Consider the following 27,334-nt stretch of genomic DNA (forward strand, 5'->3'; position numbering starts at 1 on the left):
ATTCCTCAAGGAATGTCCTAGGTATTTCTCATGGAACTCCTCAAGTATTCTTCGAGCAATTCTTCAGGAATTTTCTAGAAATTTCCCCAGGAATTCCGGAATAAATCCCCAAGAGTTCTTCGAGTAATTTTCCAAGGAATTCTCTAGTAATTGCTCAACGAATTCCCCAAGGAATTTCCTAGGAATTCCTTTGGAATTCTCCAAAGAATTTCAATTGAATCTCCAAATAATGCCCCAGGAATTCCCAAAGAAATTTACTAGGAATTCCTCAAGGAATATTCCAATGATTTCCCCAAAAAAATCTCAAAAACAAATTTTGATTTTTTTCAATTCCTACAATACATTCTTCAATCAGAAACTCCTATGTTCCTGTGGAAGTTTTTCCAAATGTTCATAAATGAATCAGAAATGGTACACATCTGACACATTCATCCAGTCGGAATGCCTAGTGAACCGCAAAAACGCCAATTTATTTCGCAGCAAAATCAATTTCCCCAGGAGAAAGAAAGCACATGCTTCACCGAATGCAATCAATTTCAATCCCCCATCCAGTGGAAAGCGGTATCCAGATTCTCCAGACAGAATGCTTCCTCATTCTCAGTTGGAAGATTGGATTGCGTAAGAACTTGATCGTTGATCGCACCTTGCTCTTCACTCCATCCCCACTATCAGTAAGCCAGTCGTGCACCGGTCGACCGATCAAGGTTCAGCGCTCTTCGAGGTCGACGACTAGCAGCGACGACCAAAAGCGCACAGGAACAAACGTAAACAGCCGTGAATAATGAATAACTATCTCTGCAGGCAGCCCCACTCGTTCCTCCGGCTGGTAAATAAACAATCTGTAGCGAATGTCGGTGAAGGTGCTTAACCTGCTACCTGATGCAGCAAGAGTTCTGCTTCTTGATCGCTCTATCCGGATCAGTTACCAGCGCACCGCGCCGCCCGCCATCGCCACCCTCTTGCGAGCGTAGGCAAGGCAGACAGTTAATAGAAATGCCTAGCGAATGGGTAGAAGAACAGACACAGGCGAAACAGGAGATACCTGGCGCATAGCCTGGCTGGTTGGCTACCGACCGACGATCGTGAAGATCATGAAATAACGAGTCAATTACACTTACGGTAACCTAGGTTGTGCCGCACGCTCGCTGGAAGATGCGCGCACCTTGACTCTGGTTTCAATCTATACGTTCGATCGACACAGGAGGGGAGAAGTAGAGGGTCGGCCCAAGCAAAACAACAAAACAATTGCTCTTCTAGTACCTAGTCGGGACGATTCTGGCTTTGAGCCGGAAAATGAGCTTAAATTGTTGGCGTACTTCCTACGCCTGCGTTTCGAACCCGTGACGAAGAGAGCGGGTGATGAACTTGAACCCGGGAGCGCAGCGGAATAATTGATAGAACCGCTATCGATACGGTCCATTTGAATGTCCCACTGACGGCTGGAGTTCAGTCACCTATTTGCATGTTTTGAATTGTACGTGATGTTGTCATCCAGTTGAGTAGGTTTGGGCAATTAACTCTCCTTTGGCATTAAGGTCATTTTGGACCCAAACCGTACACTACGTCAGCGAGCTGCTGCCAACGTGACGCAATTGGAAGGTTAAGATTGATTTGATGTAGTTCAATTTATTGAATCTCTATAGTTTAAATCAAAGTAATGCTGTTCTTGCGGTTGAACTATCCAGCTCATTCGGATCTCGTCGTGGACTGCGGCAAGGCGACAGACTACTGCACATTAGCGTACACACCTCCTCTTGCGCTGGACGCTATCTCGGCGGTCTTTGTAACCGACAGGATAGCGTATACGGTCGACCTGCTTTTCCGGAAGCCGAACTGGTTACTAGAGAGATCCATTTACACCATCAGGGTGTGCCTCGACGGTCTATTGAGGATGACCTTCTCTAGCACCTTCTACGCCGTTATATGCCGACGGGTTTCCGGATGGTTTCCCCGCCTTTGGCAACAGTACCAGGCCCTACCGCTTCCAAACCTCTGGGAAGACTCCCTCGTCCAGGTGTTTCTGCATAGCAGAACCTCTGCAACAGCTACTTCTAAGTCTAAGTTTGGATCTCCGTCTGGACCTGGGGCCTCACATATGCTAATGGATTTGGCTATTCTCTTAAGTTTCTCGTCAATGACACTCCTCTCATCACCAGGCTCAATCCTTAGCAGTCCTACGAGAGGTGGATAAGGACTAGCATCATGAAGCGGAAAGTTCCGCTTGTTGATCCCCTCCAAGATCTCTGGGGATTGCTCTGCTGGAGCCATTACAGCTCTCGTCGCTCGTCTTGGCCATCACGTTCCTGTAGGCATCACCCCACGGATTCGTATTGGCACTCTGACAGAGACCCTCAAAGCTTTTTGCTTGCCCTTATCCCGGTCTTCAACGCGACCCTGGTAGCGGTGAACACCACCAGTCGCTGCATCCGCCTCCTAGCCTGTAGGTAGGTGCGACGCAGGTACGCAATCGCTTGAATCCTCCAGTATGCCGGTGGTCTCCCATTTCTAGGGTAGATTTAGCTAGGCATGATCACATCGCATGCACCTTTACCAGATCGCCCCGCTTAGACCGAGTAGGTTTCGCTCACGGTGGAGCACCTCCCTAAATACCCCGTCGTTGAAGTATGATGTCTTTCACCTACAAGGGCTCGGTGGGCTTGGGCTAGTCGTTTCTTCCTCTACCCGCTGCCTGTCGTTGTAGTATTCGATACTGTAGCGAACCGCCAGGTGATAGCAATGAGTATATGCGTCGTCTAACCTCCAGTTCAAACTACTTGTTAGGCCAGAACTACAAAAAGTAACGCCGATGATCGACTCCGGTACCCCGCTGACCCCGCTGGTTCGAGAAACGGCTTTCCCATTTCACGGACCAGGTGTTGAATCACCCGGTAAAGCATCGGCATTCGTCGTGTCAGTATGATCCAGTATCTGCGTGAAATGCTTGATCGACCACCGCGGAGGCGCATAACAGCTACAGAAGAAGATCCCGTTTACTTTGGCGACCACGAAGCCCTCATGGATAGTAGACACCAACTCCTGCATGGGATCCATTTCGCCGCCATTTTCCTGGACCCATCCGCGCTCCAATTGCCGTTGCGACAGGTACTCGGTATGGGTCCGCTATGATGGCGATATCCGTTCCCCACTCAGAAACTTCCTGACAAAACAGTTGCTGAACTGCGTCACAGTGGTTCAGGTTTAGCTGCGTTACCTGCACTGTGATTTGTCAGTTGTGGCTCTTCTCAAGCCTGGGAACTTTGGGCTTCCCGTAAGGTGTTTGCTGTTCGCGGATTTCCCGGAACAAATCAAGCACTTGGGTGGACTCGTGCAGCCTTGTACCTTGTGGCCTTCATCACCACATCACCTACTCAGCTTGCTCCTGTAAGGGCCTTTGCAGTCCCATGACTTGTGTCCTGATTCCAGACACCTGAAACAAGCCTCCGGCCTGTGTATGGTTAGTTAGAATACCGTCCAGTTCACCTTGATCTTCCCTACTTTAACGGACTTGGTATCGTCTACCAAAGGTAGCCGTACCAAGGCTTCCTGTGGTCACCTGCATCTCGAACAGTTGCCGCAGTGCCGTGACGTCTAGGTTTTTAACCTTCAGAGTCGCTTCCGTTGTGGGAGCCCTCTCCTCGGAACGCGACACTCGCCAAGGACCTCTTCCGCCCAGACACTTGTACTTAGGCGGCAGCGTCCTTAAGCTCTTTGTCTCGCTTGATTTCGAAGATCATTTGGCCTGTACGAGTACGTCTAGGACTACATAAGTTGCATCCCAGGTTGGCCCTGTTCAGGCCCACCCACTGCCGACTTTGGAGGTTAACAACCTCCTAGCCTTGGGAGCGCCGCCTGGTAACCTCACCTGACGGCTGTATCACACGCTTCTGCGATTGCTTGTCGTAAGCACTTCTGTCCTTTATGTTCCATCTTTTTGTTTTGACGTCTCATGGTGAATTCCAGAGAAATTTTGTGAGGAATTTCATGGAAAATTACAGAGGACTTTCATGAGAAATTCCAGACGAATTCCTTAAAAAATTCCAGACGAATTCCTTCAAAAATTCCTGGGGAATTTCATGAGGAATTCCAGAGGAACTGCGAGGGGTGGGGAATTACAGAAAAATTCCGTGAGGAATTCCAGAGCAATCCAGTGAAAAACATTAGTAGAATACCGTAGGGAATTCTAGAAAAATTCCATAGAAATTCCATGGGGAATTCCAGAGGAATGCCGTGGGGAATTCCAGAGGAATTCCGTGGGGAATTCCAGAGGAATTCCATGTGAAATTCCAGAGAAATTCCGTGTGAAACTGCAGAGGAATTCCGTGGGGAATTCCAGAGGAATTCCGTGTGGAATTGCAGAGGAATGCCGCGCAGTGGAGCACCTAGTACATCAAAACTGATCAAAATTATTTTGACGCATTTTCACAACCCAAATGCAACCCAAATTAGTAATGAAACGTATTTCATAGTCAAGTCAAGATTTTTCGAAACTAAAATTTTTCAAAAAATCACAACTTTTGAACCAGTTGACCGATTTTAAACTTCTTTTTTATGCTTGAAAGCTGTTGAGTTCTAGTTTTTTTAGCAAAATACGTTCAGAGGGCCAAATAGTGTTTTAACCCTTTGGAGCCGGATTTTTTGCCAGTGCAGCCGCAACCGCGCTGGTGTGGAATACGTTTGTTATGCTCGGTTTCATCGCCGGGGTCATATTGACCCCTTCGGCTTCAAAGGGTTAAGGCAAATAATATCATATAATAATATAATTATCACGATTTTTTCAAAGTGTTGCAACTTTTGAAATCGGAAACATCCGGAAGGTTTTCTTTCTGCATTTGAAAGAGGTACAATAGTTTTATCATACACTAAATGCAGATTTTCCGGAAACAGCCGGAAAATCAACTTATTTCATTTTGAATGTACGGTAAAGGATTCCATCAAATATTATTTTCAATATTTTCATTTATTGTATGTAAATTCAACGTCAATTTGTTTGGGTTTCAAATTAACAGAATAACAACATTAACCTTCTTTAACAAAATGCATTGTTGAATTGATTGACTATCAATTTCATTCACTTTGTACGGTCAAAACTAGCACGCGCTGTGAGTTATATCAAAGAAAACGGCCAAACTTCAGCTTCACTTAACCTCTTCTGATAAGCGTAAACAAATCATTTGTACACTGCTTAGCTGTCAAACGATTACACGATAACTACATTTGGCAAAAACACAACGGAAAACCCAATTACTTCATTTTGAGTTTTTCCACTTATGATCAGGTTTTGATGTGATTTACTCCAATGTGTGCCGTAGGGAATTCCAGAAGAATTCCGTGGGGAATTCCAGAGGAATTCCGTGTGGAATTCCAGAGGAATTCCGTGTGGAATTCCAAATGTGGGGGGAATTCCAGAGGAATTTCGTGTGGAATTGCAGAGGAATGTCGTGGGGAATGCCAGAGGAATTCTGTGGGGAATTCCAGAGGAATCCCGTGGGAAATTCCAGAGAAATTCCGTGAGGAATTCCAGAGGATTTACGTGGGGAATGCCAGAGGAATTCCGTGAAGAATTCCAGAGGAACTCCATGAAGAGCTATAGAGGAATTCTATGGAGAATTACAGAGGAATTTTCTGGAGAATTTTCAAGAGGAATTCCGTGGGGAATTTCAGAGTAATTCAGTGGGAAATTGCAGAGGAATGTCGTGGAGGGTTCCAGAGGAATCCCCTGAAGAATTCCAGAGGTATTCCATGGAGAATTCCAGAGGAATTCCGTGAGAAATTCCAGATAATTTCCCTAGGGGATTCCAGAGCAATTCCTTGGGGAATTTCAGAGGAAGTCCGTGGGGTAATCCTGTGGAATGTTTTGGTTAAAAAAAATCTTTAAATCAGTTATTGCTTCCTAGTCGGGCCAACTTTTCCTCTGGCAGGTGCGTGATCCGCACCGCAGATCGCATAGCGGTACCAGATTTGTACGTGATTGGTTGCTTGCTTATCGCGTTTTTGCCACCACTTTCTGAACGGCGGTGGCGGCGGCTACCGCTGTGCGCTGCAAATGTTGGTGAGAGTATGCGCAGAAGCTACGAAATTCGACGACATGCAGATTGATTGGTAATTTATCGGCACGGCACAGCACGGCACGATAATGATGATAGCGATAATTTTTAAATAGACGACCGATGATTGAAAAACGATGGCCGAGATCATCGGGGTGCTGACTGCTGGGTGCGCGGTGAAATGTGGTGCGTCAGCCTGCCCGGGCCGATGTCGAGTGTAAATGGCCCGTCAAAGTAATTTTTGACGCTGCGATCTTTAGGTCTATAATTTACCGAACTGGGTCAACGGTACAGTGAACTAGACTCGGTTTTGATTAATTCTCAATTTTACAACCCCAACGGAACGCAGGTTGTGAAAGAATGAAATGGCGAAAGTTGAACTGAGGTTGACGTCAAACAGTTGGAGTTGAATTTTCTAAGGAGATTCTGTGTGATGGAATGCGAAGGGAAAAAGTTCGACTGCATTAAATTTAACTGGCTAGAACACTAAGCTGAAAAGCAAGCTTTTTCCCAGTGGGGATGTTACCCCAAGAAGAATAGAGGAGAAGCTATGATGAGCTAAAGATGACCTCTTTCTGGTTGCTCTAATTCCAGACCGTCAACAGCCTCTTGTTGGCGGAAATGCAATTTTTCATCATACAATGTTACGGTAATGAAGATAAATGGCCATCACTCCAATGTTCACACTTCTCCCTTCCATTCCCGCTCTAAAGTATTCTTACCCAAATCGAAACATATTCTCCGCTATCCCCAGTTTGTAAACTTGGTAATTGGTTCGAATATGTGTCCGCCAGAACCGCTTCGGAACGAACGGGGGCAAACGTGCCCTCTTCTTCGCCATCCAACGAACGGGAAATGCGACATTGCCGAAAACTGAAAACTTCATCAGCTGACTGACTAGCTGACTAGGCTAGAAAAGAGTAACCCATCGCCAAATCGTTAAAACCAAAAGCGCAATAAATCTGATTACCGGTCGACGAAGCGCTAAGCTGCGATTAATTTTGTCTGCATGCTCTAATTCTGCTCCGTCCAATTTCTTTTGGGGAGATCCAGGCAGACCGCGGCAACTATGAGCTAACTCCCAACCAGCGCATTTTCGGGTGAAGGTACTGTATTGTTGTTAAGCAGCCGCTGCTGCTAGTGTATAATTCTGGGACCACATCGCTGCTGCTGGGGGAAGGTAACCGTTTTGCTTTTTTTTTTCGGTGCAGATTTATTAGATAGGTTGGCTCCAAGCCCATCAGCAGCGATCAACGGGTTCTCCGGTTCAGCTTTAGTGGGTCAAGGAAATAAGGTGCCAAATTTGTGCGCGTGGTCGTTAGATAAAAAAAAACTTCCTATTTGATCTTCAACAAGTTGGTAGATACACAAAAGCATTTCGCGCTAGTAACGCTATATGACAGCCGGAAAATTTCTCCGCTCCAAACCGGTACGGAGCGAGCGTAATAAGTGTCGTTGAACTTTAGGGGAACCTTTGCATATATGTACGCTTTTTTTTCCTGTGAAATGATCATTAGTGCCGGCTCGATGCTGTTACACATTTATTATGTTCTTGCTTCGGTGTAGTTTTTTTTTTCACGAGTTGAGCACTTCAGTGGTAAGACTATCTCTATGATGACTGGTGTTTTAGTGCTACCAGGCAAGGTAGGCAGCTGACAGATACCGTAAACAACACGCATTAAGTTGTAAATCAAAGCACAAAACGTCACTCGGGCGGATATTTCCTATTCCGCTGGGGCTTTTCTCTGTCATTTGCTTTCCATCTTGGTATGCATAATGGTATTTGAAACATGGAAACAAACTTGTCGGATGTTCGGGCCCAAATAAGATCGATCATCAATGTTAATTTCTTTAGCCGTTGTCTCAATCGACTAATAATAACAACACTACGGGTCGTCTGTTCCAGTGTTACGAATCCACTTAATAGGTGACCTTTAATTCCAGGTGTGAAGCAGGTATTTTCGCCGATACCGATCACTTTGCCGACTTATGCAAAATGGTACAGTACAAGTGGATTTATCCAAAGAACCTTACATTCGTAAGGTGAAATCCTATCTAGGTGACCTTCTGGTCCCGGCGTTTGCTACACTCAGTAAAATTGCAACGACAAGTTCATAGGTCATGCCTCGAGCAAGTGTGCTTACCAACAATGTAACCTTTGCTACATTCGACTAAGGACGTAAAACTGGAGATGTAAGTACTGTTAAAACTTAGGTATCTGTTCTAAACGTCAACAGAAAATACGTCTGTTGTTTGTTGATCTGCGAATTGTTGGCCGTGGTACTATATGCTCATACCGTTTATTCTGGGGAATCTCGGGTATCAACTTGAGTGGCTCCGGTTTGATGGAATATGTACTTATTGTACTTATGTAGAAGAGATTTTTCGTTTACTGTGAATAGACAATTGCTCAACCTTCATGGAATCTACTATGAAGAAAGTATAAGTCATAACATTTTACTCTGTAAAATTGATCATGAGTTGACCTATTGGTATGTGTCGGATGAAGAAATTTAATCTTGTCAAAATTACAACTTTTTTTTAAATTTGAATGCCACTTCGCAAGTTTCTCGTCTTAGGAACCCCCGGTTATCAAAGTGATATCCTACTGATTTGGGGTGATACACAAATTATGTAACGCCGCAAAAATCGACCTTCTTCCACCCCCCCCCCCCTTTCCCCCTATGACACACTTTTTGTATTGGACCTCATGATTTTTTGTATGAGCCGTCACATTCTGCGAAACCACCCTCTCCCTGAGAGCGTGACGTACGACCCCTTGGTTTCAGTTAAATATCATGCATACTCACCATTCAATGACACTCCAAGTGATTTGAATGATGCCTTTGATACCACAATGTTTTTCACCGTGGGTGATTTTGAAGAAACTTATCCATTACCAAAGAATAAAAATATGCTCTCTGTAATAGTCTCCGAGATCTGTTATAAAAAGAACGTGGTGTGCGTATGTTTTGTTGTCCGCATACAATCAGTATAACACACATCGCATGAAGGTTGAACTTTCTTCCGGAGATAGCGCTGTGGTAGTGTACCTCCGAGCATCAGCGGAGTGGGCATTCTTCATTTTATTATTTTTAGCCTCTGCGGTATGTGAAGATCTCTAGGAGAGCTTATGAGCGGAACCAGAGGGGGGCAGCGGGTTCTTGTATTCCCTCCCATCCCCCGGATAAATCATATTTTTTTGAACTCCCCCGGTGGTTTTCCTGGCTTTGGCAGTAGAACCAGTTTCTGTGGTGTCAGGCCATTCGGCCGAAGATCATTAGGCCGAAGGCCATTCGGCCGAAGGTCATTAGGCCGAATGGTCATTAGGCCAAATGGTCATTAGGCCGAATGGTCATTAGGCCGAATGGTCATTAGGCCGAATGGTCATTAGGCCGAATGGTCATCAGGCCGAATGGTCATTGGGTCTTCTTCTTGCCGTTACGTCCCCACTGAGACAAAGCCTGCTTCTCAGCTTATTAACTGAGAGCTTCCTCTGCAAATGACCATTTTGCATGTGTGTATCGTGTGACAGGCACGAAGATACTTTATTGATGCTGAATCTACTGATATTTTACCCATGAATTTTTCCTTCTTTTAAATATAGGCTGTTCTTTCTAGTATCATTGCTGAAATAGTTTTTGGCGCTGAAACTGCTGATATTCAATTCATAAATTTTTCCTTCTTTAAAACATAGGCTATTCTTTCTAGTTCCATTGTTAAACTAGTTTTTGTCAAAAATTGTTGGAAAAGGTAAAAACAACGGCTAACTTTCAATTCGTCCTGATGACCATTCGGCCTAATGACCATTCGGCCTAATGACCATTCGGCCTAATGACCTTCGGCCTAATGGCCTTCGGCCTAATGACCTTCGGCCTAATGACCCAGCATCAGTTTCTGTACCTTCCATATGTCTGGGAAGTGACCTTCTTCCAAGCATTTCTGCATTACCGTCCTGAACATATCGGGGTAAGCTAGGACCGCCGATTTCAACGCCACATTGGGGATCCCGTCCAGACCCGGGGCTTTGCTCGCTTTCAGTTTCTTCGCCACTGCTTCTAGCTCGACATTGGAGACCTGCCGCGCTTCCGCACTACCTTCGTATTCCTCACCATACGGTGTTGGTGGTCACCAACGGTGGAACGCCAACTTCCGCTCCGCCCTATCCGGACGGTTTCTTGCCCTCTGATAGTGTCTTCTGGCTCTTAAACAGGCAGCACGGATGGTGTCGAGTGTCTCGTTCCACCAATGCGCAGGACGTCGTCTGTACCTTGGCTCCCGTTTTCGTGGCATTGTAGTGTCGCAAGCTCTTGTAATCGCTCTTGTTAGCTCTACCGCATCTAGGTCTGGAGTGTCGCTGTCCTTACGGAGTGCCTCGACGAAGAGGTCCTTGTCGAAGGCCTTCGCCTTCCACTTTCGTTCGCATGTTCTGTTTCTCTGTATGGCCTTAGGGTTCCTTTGGCCAACGCTGTAGCAGATCGCCTGGTGATCACTGTGGGTGTACTCTTCGCTTGCTTTCCAGTTCATGTTGCTCGCTAGCGTTGGACTACAGAAGGTAATGTCGATGATCGACTCCCGTCCGTCTTTCCTGAACGTGCTTACGGTGCCAACGTTGCACAGTTGTACCTCAAAACTCGCTAGTGCTTCCAGCAGACTGTAACCTCTTGCGTTGGTTAGCTTGCTATCCAACTCCACGGCCCACGCATTGAAGTCTCCGCCGATCAGTACTGGCCTACGTCTAACCAGCTTGTCGGCTAACTCCTTCAGCATCCGATCGAATTTCTCCGCTGTCTAGCTTGGGGGTGCATAGCAGCTGCCTACGAAGATACTGTTGATTTTGGCGATAACGAAATCTTCGTACGTGTTTGCAATCACTTCCTGAATAGGAAATCTTCCCATCACATGTATAGCAGCCATTCCCATGCTACTGTCACCCAGTTGTTGTTACCGAGAGAAACTCGGTACGGCTCTACAATAATCGCAACGTCGCACTTTGCTTCCGTTGTTGACTACCTCAACAGTAGCTGTGCGGTATCACAATGATTCAGGTTGATCTGCATTATCTTCATCACTGTTGGCCTGCGATCGCCTTCTTATATGCAGGGCACTTGTATCCACCCGTTGAATGTACGTTTCCTTCTTCCGCTGTGCAGAGCATGCACTTTGGCGCATGCGAACAGTCCTTCGCAAAGTGTCCCTTCTCTCCGCATTTTCTGTATTGTTCAGATCTGTCTGGGCCTTTGCAGTTGGCCAACATGTGTCCAAAGCCCATGCACTTGAAGCATCTCAACACGCGTTTGCGGTCACTCCTTGCTATTTGGGTGGCGACCCTCAACGGCCCACCGAACACCCAACTCGTACCTTGCCTACCTTCAACAATTTGATAGCCGTAGGCACCGACAGTCGAATCATCGCTGTTTGTGTGCCTTGGTACCCCTGCGTCAGCCGGATCATTAGAACATCTTCTCCCAATTCGCATTGCGTCTTCAGATCACGACCAAGCTCCTCCACTGTTATGATCTCGTCCAGGTATCGGCATTTGACCGTTGCTTCCTGGCACAAAGCCTTCACGTTCCCACCATCTCCGACGACGCCCAATGACTTGGCGAACTGCTCTCGGTAGACAGAACTTCTTTAGCGCAAAGAGCATATCTCCTAGCTGAGTGCGCCTGGTTCTCACCACGTTCTCACCCAGTTCCTTCAACTCCGGATCCTCTCGGACTTTCTTGAGGATTGCTGCGCTGTTGGTCGTTTGCCTTGACTAGCAGGGCGTCTCCCATATGTGTCTCCCTCGATGGGGAAGACGGTGTTCTTGCCTGTTCTCTTTGGATCTCCTTTCGTCTCGAGCCGACTTTCTTCCTTTTTCGATCCGATTGTTCCCTTTCGTTTCCTCCTTTTTGGACTGATTTTTCTTCTTCTCCTTGCGATTTTTGACGACGTTCCTATCGCTGTTGGCTCTCTCGTCGCTCGACTCCTCGCTACCTTGAACATTCTTTGTGTTCTTCGGGCGTTCCTCCTCGCCTGGCGTTCATCTATCCCACTTGTTCGAGCTCTTATTTCTGCGCCCTTTCGGCGTCTCCTGTAACTTGGTTGATGCTACCATCGCCGCAATCTGCTCCAAAGCCAGCTTCAAAGCCTTTTCAGCAGTCTCAGATCTCGCGGTCAGTTTCCAACATGGCATACCTGAGGCTTGACACCTTTTGCTTGATCTCAGTGTGCACGTTGTTACGGCCTTTTACGTATTCGTGCTGCTCGATGACCTTCCTGTTCAACTCCATCATTGACACCTTGGGCCTCCCCAGCCAGCAATTTGGTTGCTATATCGAAATTGCAACTGAAATTGTCACACATATATAGCACCAAAGAAATCGTATTCAATGCACGAAACAGGCATATACATACTAAAGTGGAGGCCATATCGAAACATATATACGATTACTGCGATTCCATCCAACATAATTTACGATTTCTCGAAAAATTTCTACGATTTCGCCGATTTTATCCGTCTAAATATACGATTAGGCATGATCTTATTACGATTGAGAGTACCAATATACGACTCAAGATTTTCAAATAAAAAAAACAATTGGTGTTCAATGGGAATCGAACTTAGGTCCTTTGATTGAGAACTGCGCGTCATCTCTATTGGCTATATTGCCAAGTTGAAAATAGAGAGTTCAAAGTGAATGGCATGAAACGAATAAAAATTAGCATGACACGGTGCGAGACTTGCGGTTAGAGCGTTGTTATTGTGCATTGAGTGGCACAAAAAGTGGTGCCGTGCAAGAGGCCCGGAATTCACATCGTTGTAGGAATCTATACATCACTTATTGGAAGTCATCTGCTAGTATGAAAACCTATATATTTGGTTGAAATTATTGCTACCATGGTTGGAATGTGTCAACAACAACAAAAATACAAATTTGTGATGAATACTTTTTTTTCTTTTTCTCCATCATACAAATATGTAAACAAAACCATTTACGATTTTCAAGATTAAGATTCGACTATTAAAAGTGCAGTAACAATCATATGCGACTGTAAAAATGAATATACGATTTCTACGATTTCATTTACTTCGTATACGACGCAAGTGTGACGCAAACGATCAATATACAACATTGTTATAGTTGTATACGATTTCACCGATTTTCATCATACCTTTAGGTAGCAAGCTCGATTTAGCAGATTCATATACGATGTGAAGCGACGATTTCCACGATTCAACGACATCATATATACGATGCTAGCGAACTTGCAGCTTGACACTTAGAATGTATATTTTTTTCACGATTCTATCCGATTTTGTGCGATCCTACCGATAGTATCTCGCACTTTTTATGATCGGAGACGACTATATGAAACAAAATCGCAATTGAAATTTAATTTGTCATGAAATGCGATTTTACGCATTCATTGTCAACAAATATACATACTATTATACAATTCTGATTCAATATATGAAAATATACGATTTTTTCCACACAATGATTTACGATATGTGGTTGGCTGGGTCGCAAGTTATAAACCTTCTTGAGTGGTGCTGCTGCTCGGTATAGACACCGGGGGCCCTCCTATAGTGCTACCGCTGGACATTTGACTCGTTACCTCTTTTGGTCCAAAGAGTCCATGTTGCCCACCTGCTGTTATCCGTTGCCGCGATACTGAAAGATTCTACCGGCGATCGTGTCAACCTACTACTCCTTAGGAATGCGCTCGCCTCCTTATCATCTGCTACCTCCGTTGTGGTGTTATTTTTGTTCTTCTCCATCTGGTTGGGTCCCCCCTCCAAGCCGCTATCTTCGCCCGTCGTAAGTAGTTGCCGTCGTGATCCCATGGTGATGAGGATCCTTTTATGAGGAACCGTGTTCAGAGCCAGATCGGCAATAGTCAGGAATGTTCAACTGAGCCTACTTTCACCGGCTAGGGTGGCGAGTTCGGAACGTACTTGGAGGCCTGCCAAGGTTTTAACGGGACGGGGGCAACCATACCATTAGCCCACTCCCGTTTCGGATAGGTGTCACCCATTCTTACTAGGGTAGTGGAATAGCACGGTTGTCGGCTTTGTAGCGTCTGGTAGGATATACGTATTCCTTGCTCGTGTCCATGTCCATGTGCTGCCAGTTTGCTATAGTTAGGGTCTTACTGGCATCGATCCTAATGTGCCGGCTGGCACTCCGGGTGTTTGGGCTAAGGCACTTTGGAAGCGGTACCAAGTCGGTTGTACGGATTTGCTTGCAGATGTGTGGCGTTTTATGGGAATCCAACAGAGCCCACTGTTGAACCCCCTCCACATCCTGGGCATCCTCCTCTTGAGCTGTCTAGAGACCTGAAGCCCGGTCACTCCCCGAAGGAAGCGCCAAAGGTGGTAATCCACACGGGTGCACGGGAAAAAATCCGCTGCTTGGAACCTGCTAAATGAGTCATGATTTCGCGTAAAATGTGTGTTTTCATGTTATAAATATACACCAGAAAAAAAGGTCATAATTTCATGACTCATGTTGCCGTAACGTCACCTTGGCGTTACGTTTTTAATATTTATTGACAAAAATTTGTAAGTTAAGTCATGATATCATGCCCATGAATACCAGAACTATTAACTAGATTCATAAAACCAGAAGCGGTATTCATAGAACTAGTAGTTGTCATTTATGGTTCCAGTTTTATTAGTGACATTTGGTAAGTCGGTTCATATTATCATGAAGTACGTACTCAAACTATGAACTAAATTTATGAAAGCTTGAGCATTGCTCATGGTGCAAGTATTTGTCATTTATGGTACTGGATCGATTTGCGAAAAATGGTAGTACTGGTCATGTTATCATAAAGCATGTTCTAAATTTATTACCTAATGTTATAAAAACAAAAGCAGTATGCATGATTCTAGTATTTGTAATTTATACTATCGGATTAATTGGTGCAAAGTGGCATTTAAGGTCATGTTATCGTGAAGCACGCACTCTGAAATCATGAACAAGGTTCCTGAATATTGAAGTAATTTTTATGATTCTGGTATTTGTCAATATTTATTCATCATTGTGCCTTCAACCTACTCAATAGCCCGCAGTAAATCGCGGGTGCTTTTGGGTAGATCTACCGCTGGGATTTTGAACAGATGAGCCTGCAAGAACATCCAGAGGGGCTTGCAGTCTGGTGCATACTGGAGATTCAAAACATATATCACTTGCATGCAAATGCAAATGGCATGGAGGATGTGGTCTGCCTTGTACTCCGCTCCCCCGAAAATAACGAGCACTGCTCCTTCTCCCCGCGATGCCCCAACCGAAACAATTTGCGGCTGCAAATTAAGGTTCTCGAATTTTTTCTTAAGGAAATCCAAGCGCGTGCTGATTTTATGTTCCATGTCGCCCGCCGTCTGCATAGAAAAGAAAAGATTTCTATTAAAAATATATATATAATAAAATAAAGCAAGGCCTAATTGTATAAATTGTTAGTAGTAATAAAATCATTACGTGAGCTTGATTGTTCTGCTGCTGATGAAGCTGGCCGGAGTTTTGTGCCGGAATATAGAGTTTTTTCACTTTCAACTTCTGGAATGTAGTTCAATAATTATATAGTTTACTACTATTTAAGTAAGAACAATTCAATACACTTTATCGAAAACCAAAAAAAAAATCTCACCGGAAAACACTGCCGCTCACAAAAGGCGCCTTGACAGAAGTGACAAAAATGGCGTAGGTGATTCTGTGCGAGGGTTTGCGTAACGCTTACAGTGCCCAAATTCGTTTGTTGTGATTCATGATTTTATGACTCTGCGTTATGTTTATACGACTCAGCGTCTGGATGAGATGACTCAGCGTCATAGTTTTATGACTCAGAGCCATGCTACCATGACTATGCTTTATGGTATTCAATTTAAGAAAACGAGCTTATTTTTTTCATAACGCTTTTGACGGCCATGGCTTTTGTTGATGGAATCAGTTATTATTATTCATGATAATCGTTGTTTACGTCACGATATCATGACTTGTAGTTACAATATCATGAAGCGACAAGCTTTATGATTTCATAACATTTTAGTCATGGATCCGGCAACGATTTTTTTCCCGTGTGTGTGAGAAAGACTCCCAAGCTTCCACCCGTGAAAGACACGAAGATACTCTGTGACCAAAAAAAAAAATCAAGGAAGACTGAGAATCGAATCCGTCACCCTGAGCATGGAGTTTTATTTTTTTTTTGTAATTCAGGGAGAAGAATAAATGTAGAAATCTCTTAAGAAACTCCCTGGAGTAGCAACTGTTAAAGAAAATTCGGGGTAGTTCGTGAGCCAAGACTACTGTTTAATGTACCTAATCGCGCCTTCAACATTCAGAAGAAGAGGGAAAACACTTGCCCTCAAATAGAACAGCAAATGAATGAAAAAATAAGGACTGACGCGCGGAGGGCGTGATAAAATTGGAACATTACTTTACATAATTTTTACTCATTTGGTAGACACTGCATCGCTTTCAGACTGAAATCTTGGCATACGTGAAGTGCCATCAGCAGAGGTACCTAATAGGCAAAGCAATATACTCTTATTCAAATAGTCAAAATTCTTTAAAAGCATTTGCTTCGTCCAACCTAAGTTGGAGTAAGTCATCGTCAATCGAACTCAAATCAAGAATATCAGTTCGGCAAACGCTGTTAATCAAGTATATTAGTACCCGACTATTTCTGAATCAGCAAATTAATCAAAAAAGCGCTACATGATGGTCATTGCAAAACCATAAATTGTGGGGTCATTGTATATAAGATACAGGGGATAGACAAAATGATCGGGATAGGTAAAATTTTCATTTTTCAAAAAATGTCCAATTAGCTGTAACTTTTCGAAAAGTGCATCAAATATTCTCAAATTTACACTGTAAGTTAATCAACTAGTTGTGTATCAAAGGAAAAAAATTGGAAAAGATCGGGCTATACTGCACGAAGTTATAAGCATTTTAGAAAAAGGTAGAATTATCCGATAGCCAACTTTGAGCTGTAATATCTCCGGATTCAATGAACCGATTGCAATAAAATTTTGTTCATTTATGACTTACATAATGAGCTCTGAAAAACGTTTGACTCAACTTGAAATTATTTACAAAAGAAAAATTTTCATTAATATTATGATTTTTCAGTAAATTGGTCTATTTTTAATATGCATCCCATTACTTTTTCAATGAATTGCTGCGTATGTTGTTACTTTCCTTCAAAGTGTGGCATCCTGAGAAGAGTGCCCGAGAGGCCGAAGACAGTTGTGGGTCGAGGACCGAAGAGACGAGAGGCCAGAGCACACGGGCTGTGAAAAGAAGTGTGTTTTCTAGTAATTGATCTCGATGATATAAGGCTAGTTAATATTGAAGAGTTAGAATACCACATTGGCGATCCTGCCATGATATTTTCAATAGTTTTATGGTGCGAAAACATAAAAAAAGTTGAAATTATAAAATGAGAGAATTTTTGTTGTGGTTGAAGTGAGTTCCGAGAATGGTGCCGAAAAGTATCAGCTTGGCAGAGGGTGAGATGGTAAGATGGGTGAGTTCTTCATGTGGAATTGTTGCCAGAAATATATATTTTCCTACTTAGTGGAGAGAATTGCTTGCGCAGAGTTTAGCTCATTGCCAAGTATTTTGAATGTTGCGTCGGGTAAAGCCCATGGCCAACATATGTATTGCGTCGAGTATAGCTCATGGCCAATACAGTGAAAACAGAGAAATTCATGCTTGCGTAGAGTTTCAGCTCATTGCCAAGCATTTAAAATGTTGCGTCGGGTCAAGCCCATGGCCAACATATTCATTGCGCCGAGTGAAGCTCATGGCCAATGCAACAGTGCAGAAAACGAATGCTAGCTCATTAGCAGGCAGTTTGAACTATGAATTGGAAGAAAGTATTGTGTCGAGTATTCGAGTATCGCTCATGACCATACAGTTAAAAAAAAAAAGCTTGCGTAGAGTTTCAACTCATTGCCATGCTTTGTGGAGTTGAGCCGGGTTCAGCCCAAGGCCAACATCAGTATTAAGCTAAGTCAGATCAAGGCTAATAGACTGAGCGATAAAAAGAAATAAAAAAAGTTGTGAAGTTTTTTAACAGTTAAAAAAAACATTATTAAATTAATTTAAAGGGAATGTAACATGAAAAGATAACGTTAGTGTAGAAAGGAGTATTGTTTTGAGAAAAAAAAATGGTCCGAAACCAAGAACACCAGATATGTATTTGCATTTTATGTAAGCAAGTTATTTCGCATAAATATACAGCGATTTGGGTAAGAATATACTGGAAATAAGAGATGCGGCATTCTTTTATGCTTTACCGTTTTTTTTATTTTCTTATTTTGCAAATAATGTAATAGAAACTTGTTTGGCAGCACTGTTTTGGAAACACGTGGCCCAACGGCGCGAGTGAATGATGTTTGAACCGAAGCTTCGCGCTATTTTGCGTCATTCTATTTATGCATTGATATGTGTGCGGCGAGTTTGCAACGGTTTGAGGAGGGTCAGTAAGTCAGCGACGACTAACGGCAGCGGCACGCGTACGAGCATGCTAAAACAAATCAATTCTATACGATTAGCTCGTTAATTTGTGAAAGGTTTCAGTTTTTTGTATTTGCAGTTTGAAAGAAAAAACAAATGTGTCTTCACACATGAGAGACAAATTTCCGATATATATTTGAAAAAAAAAATTAACTACGCAAAACTTGTTTGCTCAAACATTAGAACTACAAACTTCACTAGATAGATTTTGAGGTGTGTGTCGCCTGGTACTCACGATGTTTTGGATCGTGGCTGATTGTGATTGGTTGTAAGAGGTTGTAGGGTAGGTAATCAAAATTTGAACCAAATTGCGGCTTTCTGAAGCAGTGCAAATTTAAGTGATTTTTTCTCCCGCATGGAAACAATTTACTACGGCAAAATCGTATGTACATGAAAGCCACGGGTATAAGCTTTCTGTTAAATGGTAAAAAGTTGGTATTTGCACCGAATTTCATTGAAATATTTGATATTTCATCAACAATGATTTTAATCTTAATTTGAACCATCGTAATCATAATTTGAACCAATTTTAATCTTAATTTGAACTACCGGCGGCAGCAGCTCGAGCAACTCACAAAACAGCCAATTCCATGCTAAACAATGAAAAGTCACATGAATCTGTTAATTCTCATACCTATATTTCATTAGGCAGTGGAATATCAACTCAGAATGTTCGAAATTCTTTAGGAATTTGGAAACTAAATTTGGATTTTTCATCCCCCAAGAGTAAACAAAGCAACCACTAGCGCAATCTACAGGCCAACACTAGAAGCTCGCCCCCGTTTACTAGTTCAAAGTTAGATTACAAATGGTTCAACTTAAGATAACAGTCTCCAAGTAAAAATTACTAAAATTTGATACTTTTATGACAAATAATGCGGAATATTATTCGGTTGTTCGATTCTACGATAAATAGGCTTTCATTTGACGTGTTCACATATTGCGTGTGATACAATGCATAAGCTGTACGAGTGCACCGAAAATGTGCTTTCTCTTGGGGGAAATGGGTGAAATCACAGTGATTTTTCAATTGCCTGTTTTTCATGACAAAAACGCTTTTTTCAATGCTTTTAAAGTCCATGTTATCAGGTTATATTACGGAAATATATTACGATTATTGATTATTTTCGGTGAAAACACACACTAAAACTCGATTATACATAACGTTTCGGCCTACTCAACTTCAGCCATCATCAGATCTGTAAAATTTATTGCGGTTTCATTAGTATTTTTACAAACATTTCTTACATTCACAATTTTCTTTGATACCCACATTTACTGCATCAATCGATCACCACCAGTGTGGTTGCAATACTAACCCCCCTTTCGCTGCTATGTGTTGTGTTCTGCTACTTCGTGTTGATCGTTTTCGGGGTCGTTCGTTTGTTGTTGGTGTGTGCGTGTGGTTCGGCTCCGAAGTTTGCACACTAGGCCGTTGTAAGCCGAGTCGATCCCTCCACATTCGCGCTGCATGTTCACTGTTCGTGCTTCGCCTAGCAGCTTGATGTGGAAGGCCTCTGCTATCGTTCTGCTCGCCTGGTTTTCGATTTTTTCCAAAATCTCCGTTTTGTTGAAATTGAAATTGTGTCCTTCGTCGATATGGTGTTGCGTTAATCCCGTCTTGGCTTCCTTTTTCCTTATGTTCGTCCTGTGTTCGTTGATTCTGGTTTCGAGCATTCTTCCGGTTTGTCCCACGTAGACCTTTCCGTCATTTGTGCCGCAAGGGACGGCATACACAACATTTTTCGTTCTTTGTTTCGGGATGGGATCCTTTAGTCGGCTGAAGACGGTGTTTTTTATTTTGTCTCGGGTCTGGTATGCCAAACTTATGCCGTGTTTGTTGAGAAGCTTTGACAACTTCTCGCTTAGACCCGGGATATACGGCGTTGACACGTACTTTGTCTCCTTTTTCTCCTCCCTTTCTTGTAGGCTGTTGTAGTGTCGATCTGTTCTGTATTTTAGCATTTTCGCAACAAACCAAGTTGGGTAGTGGTTCTTACGGAGAATTTGTTTTACTATGTTAATCGTGTTGTGTCTTTCCTCTGCATCCGTTAATTTGATTGCTCTGTCTATTAGCGCTATTGCCGTATTGCGCTTATGTTGGAACGGGCTTTCCGAGTTGAAGTCCAAATACCTTCCATTGGCTTGTTTCGGCGTCCACACTTTCACGATTTTTCCATTCTGCTTGTGCAGTGTCATGTCCAGAAATTTGAGTTTCCGGTTCTCCTCCCTTTCAACCGTGAATTGCAATTTTTCATGAAATTCATTGAAAGTTTCTACTATTGTTTCAATGTGTTCGTGTTTGGCGATACAGAAGCAATCATCTACGTAGCGTCGGTATACTTTCATCGTTATTTGTTTGTTCTCCAGCTTCCTCATGCTTTCCTGTTCTAGGCGCTCCATAACCAGGTTTGCAACGACTGGTGAAAGTGGGGAGCCCATCGGGACGCCGAAGTTCTGTTTGTAGAATGTTCCTCTGTATGCGAAGAAAGTGGATTCCAGCACCAGCTTAACCGCCGCGACGAAGCTGCTCTTGTCGATTGGTGTGTGATCTTCTATCTCTTCCCATCGTCGGTCTATGCACTCTAACGCGTAGTCTACCGGCACGTTGGTATACAGCGATGTGACGTCAAGCGAGAACATTGTTTCATCCTCACTGATCTGTGTCCCTGATACCTCGGAGGCGAAAGTGAAGCTGTTGACGACATGAGCTTCAGTTTTTCCAACAATTTTCCCAAGGATGTCCGATAGATATTGGGCTAGTTTGTATGTTGTGGACCCAATGGTCGATACCACCGGGCGCAACGGTCTACCTTGTTTGTGGATTTTAGGTAGTCCGTATATACGAGGGGGGTGGCAGTTGGACACATTCAACCTTCTGTGTGTCCGGCTGTCGATGTACCGTCTATCTTTCCATCCATCCAAAATCGACTTGATCTTTCTCGCGATCCTTGCTGTTGGGTCGAAGCGAATTTTCTCGTAGGTCTCGGCATCTTGAAGCATGCCCTCCATTTTTTCTTCGTATTCCTCCGACGACAATATCACTGTCTTGTTGCCCTTGTCAGCCTTGGTCAGTAGTATGTTCGGATGTTCTTTGAGAAATTTTCTGCTTCTTCCTACATCTTTCGCGATCCATTCTTGTTGGTGATGGCGGGGTTGGTTGTTGTAGTTGATGAAGTTGGACATCGCAGTTGCTACCTCCGCTCGGATTTCCTCAACGTTGTCTTTGTTCTTGATTGCTCTGTCGATTTCGGCAACTGTCTCGATGTATGGAAAATTTCCTCGGTTCGGTACGTTGTAGTTCGGCCCAAGCATCAATGTTCGTTCCAGGTAGTCTGGTATCGCTGCTTCAGTCGTGTTTTCCACCCATTCCGCCTCGTAGCTCAGTTCCGCGACTCTCTTTCTCTTAAGGCACTCAAGTTTCTTGATTTCTTTATCCTTCGTGGTCGCGTAAACTCTCACAGTTTTGTCTTCCACCATTTTCTTAGCGCGCACGAAGTCCTCTCGCTCTAACAGTCGCTCCAGAGTGTTTCTAAGATCGGTTTTTGCTTTCTTTGTTCTTGCTACCGTTCTCTTGCCATCGGCTATCAGCTCACTGATTAATCGGATTTTTTGCTTGGTTAACACTTTCTCCATTTGTCGGTACGATTCTTCATTTTCCAGGTTGACGTGCACCTTGTAGTTTAGGCACACTGGTATAACCTTGCATTTCCGGCAATTCAGTAGGAACTTGATGTGGTTGCTAGATTTCGCTAGCTTGATTGATGTTCTTTGAAACCGCTGCAGCACATCTGCTGTATGGCTGCCATACTTTTCTGCTACTTCTCTCACAAGATGCATCTCCCTTCCTTAATCAAACGTTTTCACTATGTGGAGTTTATGTCACCGTCGAATTCGACGGTGACATAAACTCCACATAGTGAAAACGTTTGATTAAGGAAGGGAGATGCATCTTGTGAGAGAAGTAGCAGAAAAGTATGGCAGCCATACAGCAGATGTGCTGCAGCGGTTTCAAAGAACATCAATCAAGCTAGCGAAATCTAGCAACCACATCAAGTTCCTACTGAATTGCCGGAAATGCAAGGTTATACCAGTGTGCCTAAACTACAAGGTGCACGTCAACCTGGAAAATGAAGAATCGTACCGACAAATGGAGAAAGTGTTAACCAAGCAAAAAATCCGATTAATCAGTGAGCTGATAGCCGATGGCAAGAGAACGGTAGCAAGAACAAAGAAAGCAAAAACCGATCTTAGAAACACTCTGGAGCGACTGTTAGAGCGAGAGGACTTCGTGCGCGCTAAGAAAATGGTGGAAGACAAAACTGTGAGAGTTTACGCGACCACGAAGGATAAAGAAATCAAGAAACTTGAGTGCCTTAAGAGAAAGAGAGTCGCGGAACTGAGCTACGAGGCGGAATGGGTGGAAAACACGACTGAAGCAGCGATACCAGACTACCTGGAACGAACATTGATGCTTGGGCCGAACTACAACGTACCGAACCGAGGAAATTTTCCATACATCGAGACAGTTGCCGAAATCGACAGAGCAATCAAGAACAAAGACAACGTTGAGGAAATCCGAGCGGAGGTAGCAACTGCGATGTCCAACTTCATCAACTACAACAACCAACCCCGCCATCACCAACAAGAATGGATCGCGAAAGATGTAGGAAGAAGCAGAAAATTTCTCAAAGAACATCCGAACATACTACTGACCAAGGCTGACAAGGGCAACAAGACAGTGATATTGTCGTCGGAGGAATACGAAGAAAAAATGGAGGGCATGCTTCAAGATGCCGAGACCTACGAGAAAATTCGCTTCGACCCAACAGCAAGGATCGCGAGAAAGATCAAGTCGATTTTGGATGGATGGAAAGATAGACGGTACATCGACAGCCGGACACACAGAAGGTTGAATGTGTCCAACTGCCACCCCCCTCGTATATACGGACTACCTAAAATCCACAAACAAGGTAGACCGTTGCGCCCGGTGGTATCGACCATTGGGTCCACAACATACAAACTAGCCCAATATCTATCGGACATCCTTGGGAAAATTGTTGGAAAAACTGAAGCTCATGTCGTCAACAGCTTCACTTTCGCCTCCGAGGTATCAGGGACACAGATCAGTGAGGATGAAACAATGTTCTCGCTTGACGTCACATCGCTGTATACCAACGTGCCGGTAGACTACGCGTTAGAGTGCATAGACCGACGATGGGAAGAGATAGAAGATCACACACCAATCGACAAGAGCAGCTTCGTCGCGGCGGTTAAGCTGGTGCTGGAATCCACTTTCTTCGCATACAGAGGAACATTCTACAAACAGAACTTCGGCGTCCCGATGGGCTCCCCACTTTCACCAGTCGTTGCAAACCTGGTTATGGAGCGCCTAGAACAGGAAAGCATGAGGAAGCTGGAGAACAAACAAATAACGATGAAAGTATACCGACGCTACGTAGATGATTGCTTCTGTATCGCCAAACACGAACACATTGAAACAATAGTAGAAACTTTCAATGAATTTCATGAAAAATTGCAATTCACGGTTGAAAGGGAGGAGAACCGGAAACTCAAATTTCTGGACATGACACTGCACAAGCAGAATGGAAAAATCGTGAAAGTGTGGACGCCGAAACAAGCCAATGGAAGGTATTTGGACTTCAACTCGGAAAGCCCGTTCCAACATAAGCGCAATACGGCAATAGCGCTAATAGACAGAGCAATCAAATTAACGGATGCAGAGGAAAGACACAACACGATTAACATAGTAAAACAAATTCTCCGTAAGAACCACTACCCAACTTGGTTTGTTGCGAAAATGCTAAAATACAGAACAGATCGACACTACAACAGCCTACAAGAAAGGGAGGAGAAAAAGGAGACAAAGTACGTGTCAACGCCGTATATCCCGGGTCTAAGCGAGAAGTTGTCAAAGCTTCTCAACAAACACGGCATAAGTTTGGCATACCAGACCCGAGACAAAATAAAAAACACCGTCTTCAGCCGACTAAAGGATCCCATCCCGAAACAAAGAACGAAAAATGTTGTGTATGCCGTCCCTTGCGGCACAAATGACGGAAAGGTCTACGTGGGACAAACCGGAAGAATGCTCGAAACCAGAATCAACGAACACAGGACGAACATAAGGAAAAAGGAAGCCAAGACGGGATTAACGCAACACCATATCGACGAAGGACACAATTTCAATTTCAACAAAACGGAGATTTTGGAAAAAATCGAAAACCAGGCGAGCAGAACGATAGCAGAGGCCTTCCACATCAAGCTGCTAGGCGAAGCACGAACAGTGAACATGCAGCGCGAATGTGGAGGGATCGACTCGGCTTACAACGGCCTAGTGTGCAAACTTCGGAGCCGAACCACACGCACACACCAACAACAAACGAACGACCCCGAAAACGATCAACACGAAGTAGCAGAACACAACACATAGCAGCGAAAGGGGGGTTAGTATTGCAACCACACTGGTGGTGATCGATTGATGCAGTAAATGTGGGTATCAAAGAAAATTGTGAATGTAAGAAATGTTTGTAAAAATACTAATGAAACCGCAATAAATTTTACAGATCTGATGATGGCTGAAGTTGAGTAGGCCGAAACGTTATGTATAATCGAGTTTTAGTGTGTGTTTTCACCGAAAATAATCAATAATCGTAATATATAACATTCGACGGTGACATAAACTCCACATAGTATATTACGGAAAGCTGTTTAACATCTTTTTCGGGACAATATTTGCCTGAAAAGTACGTCGTTTTAATGAATTTTGAAATGGTTCAAATTAAGATTACAATTTGACTAGTTCAAAGTTTGATTTCTTACCCTAAGCATAAAAATTTTGTTGGGTTGTTGATGTCCGGGGGAGGAAAGCGCCAGTCACTCAGCTGACGATCTGCCCGCTGCACAGTGGTGCGAGAGCGTTCGAAACCCAAAAAAAAAATGAAAATGCTTTTAATGTAGATGTAATATTTTTGTCAGTTTCCCAAATATTTCAACTGTCTAAATTCAAAATTTCAGATTGATTCATTGAAATTTGAATTTTTGACAGCCTCTTGAACTGTGATATTTGCTTTGAAGACTTTGTTCGCAGATATGTAAAGATCACATGTATGGAATTTAAGTTGCGAAAAAGCTGCCTGAAATCCTTCGTTATTCTTGAAAGTTACCCGTTTTTTAGTCAAAATTGATCTGGAACTATCAGGTAGTAGGATGCTTGCGCTTGCGATGGGTTGTGTGATTTTGTAAGCTTAGGACCAGTGCTCTCGATTGGTGTAAGATGTACTTTGTTGGAAACTTGCGATAGATATCGTGATTTTCATACGTTTTTGGGAGTTATGAGTAAGAGGTTTTGGCTGCCTTTTGTTCAGCAACGCACCACTGTGTACTGGAGTCAGGTTACTGCGAACTACAGTCCTCTTCTTCTTCTCGCCGTGGTACGCATTGAAACTATGCGCCTGTGTTAAAGATAGGTTACCGATGCTGGACGGTAAAATCATAGACTAATTTCGTATTTGTGGAATGGAGATAGCATTTTCTAGGTTAAAGTGCGGTAGATGTAGCACCTGTTTGCTTGTGCAAATACCATTTCTCAAATTCAAAGGATGGTTTTTGTTACTTACTTGCATTTTTTTTGCATCCACGGGCGGTCAATCAAGCTCAAGCTCAATCTCAAGCTAAAGACCTTTGTTTTTTTTATAAATTTACTCGCATGGGAATATTTGGTTGGCGACAGGAACGTGGATTAGCAAAATTATGTATAGCGAAAAACAATAGACGAATTTAAGCTACTATCGGTGGTCGTACAGTAACATATTAGAATAGGCAAATTGAAGTGACAAGATGCAAGTTTGATTATACTTGTGTACACTGTTTATTATTAAAAGCCATTGGTTGAGTTTCGAAATATTAAACTTTTTGACTCGCAGTGTACGCGTTGCCAAATGGAATAGGTCTTCTAGAAACTTTGTTTCTTTGGTGGATTAATAATTTCAATTGTTGGTAACATATTAACCGTAATGTATTTCTCAGTATATTTTGTGTGCTTATTCTAAAAAAATAGAAATACCTGATTTCTTTCGAAAGTTTGAGAGATTTGGTTTGTGGAAACTTATCAACTTATACGATTCTGTTTTAGTGGCCTTTTCACTTCAGTGTTAAGTGCCTTACTAAATGGTTACGTTTGCGTGACAGAAGTTTGACAGATTTCCCATTTTCACTGTCACATAAAAACGCAAACCTCGACGGAATGGACGCTATGTGTTACAGGCTTTATGGCTTTGACCAGTAGTAGAGTTTTTTTTTCTTCATTCCGAGGCTAAGTAAAACAAATGTGTCGGAGAGTCAATGAACCAATTATGATTTCTTATCAGTTCCATGACATTATTTAAATAAAGGGCCTTTGCATAAAGTGACTAATTTCAGTTTTCCAAATGGAAGGAATGACAACGAAAGGAAATGAAAGCAGAACACTGAATTTTTTTTGTGGGAAAGAAAAGGATGAGATGAATTAGGATTTCAAACGTCAGCTTGCAAAGCCACATATATAGGTAGCCTGGTGGGCAACATAGGAGAAGTAAACAGATTAAATATTAGAAAATTACAATAGATCGGCGTTAAATTATCACAGTCATGGATAGTCACATTTATAAACATATGAACGGATGAATTACATAATTATACATAGAAGAGGTATCAGTTACAATGATTTCTAAGGTTACCTAAGTGTCGTAGTTTATGTTGCAGTTTTATTGA

At 43.2% G+C, this 27,334-nt stretch overlaps 2 protein-coding genes across 14 annotated transcripts in view; both read right to left on the reverse strand.

Moving 5' to 3' along the window:
• The window catches only part of LOC109409965 (lateral signaling target protein 2 homolog), a 490,530-nt gene that overhangs the window by 70,730 nt on the left and 392,466 nt on the right, over nt 1–27,334 (reverse strand). The gene's annotated exons all lie outside the window — the stretch shown is intronic.
• LOC134288566 (uncharacterized) lies at nt 12,999–22,130 on the reverse strand. 4 transcript variants are annotated; one of them, XM_062853785.1, is made up of 3 exons: nt 15,687–22,130; nt 15,518–15,595; nt 12,999–15,420 (listed from the first exon to the last, which is right to left on the reverse strand). In XM_062853785.1, the coding sequence occupies exon 1, from the start codon at nt 22,040–22,042 to the stop codon at nt 19,895–19,897; it is 2,148 nt and encodes a 715-aa protein (XP_062709769.1). In that variant the 5' UTR covers nt 22,043–22,130; the 3' UTR covers nt 12,999–15,420; nt 15,518–15,595; nt 15,687–19,894. The 4 variants fall into 4 exon arrangements, with proteins under 4 accessions (XP_062709769.1, XP_062709771.1, XP_062709770.1 ...); XM_062853787.1 differs by having other exon boundaries at nt 12,999–15,442; XM_062853786.1 differs by having other exon boundaries at nt 15,518–22,130.

The sequence above is a fragment of the Aedes albopictus genome, chromosome 2 (assembly GCF_035046485.1).
Source record: "Aedes albopictus strain Foshan chromosome 2, AalbF5, whole genome shotgun sequence".
NCBI classification, from domain to species: Eukaryota; Metazoa; Arthropoda; class Insecta; order Diptera; family Culicidae; genus Aedes; species Aedes albopictus.

Coding starts and splice junctions, on each gene's coding strand:
- LOC134288566 (XM_062853785.1), bottom strand. CDS start 22,042: ATGGTGGAAGACAAAACTGTGAGAGTTTACGCGACCACGAAGGATAAA.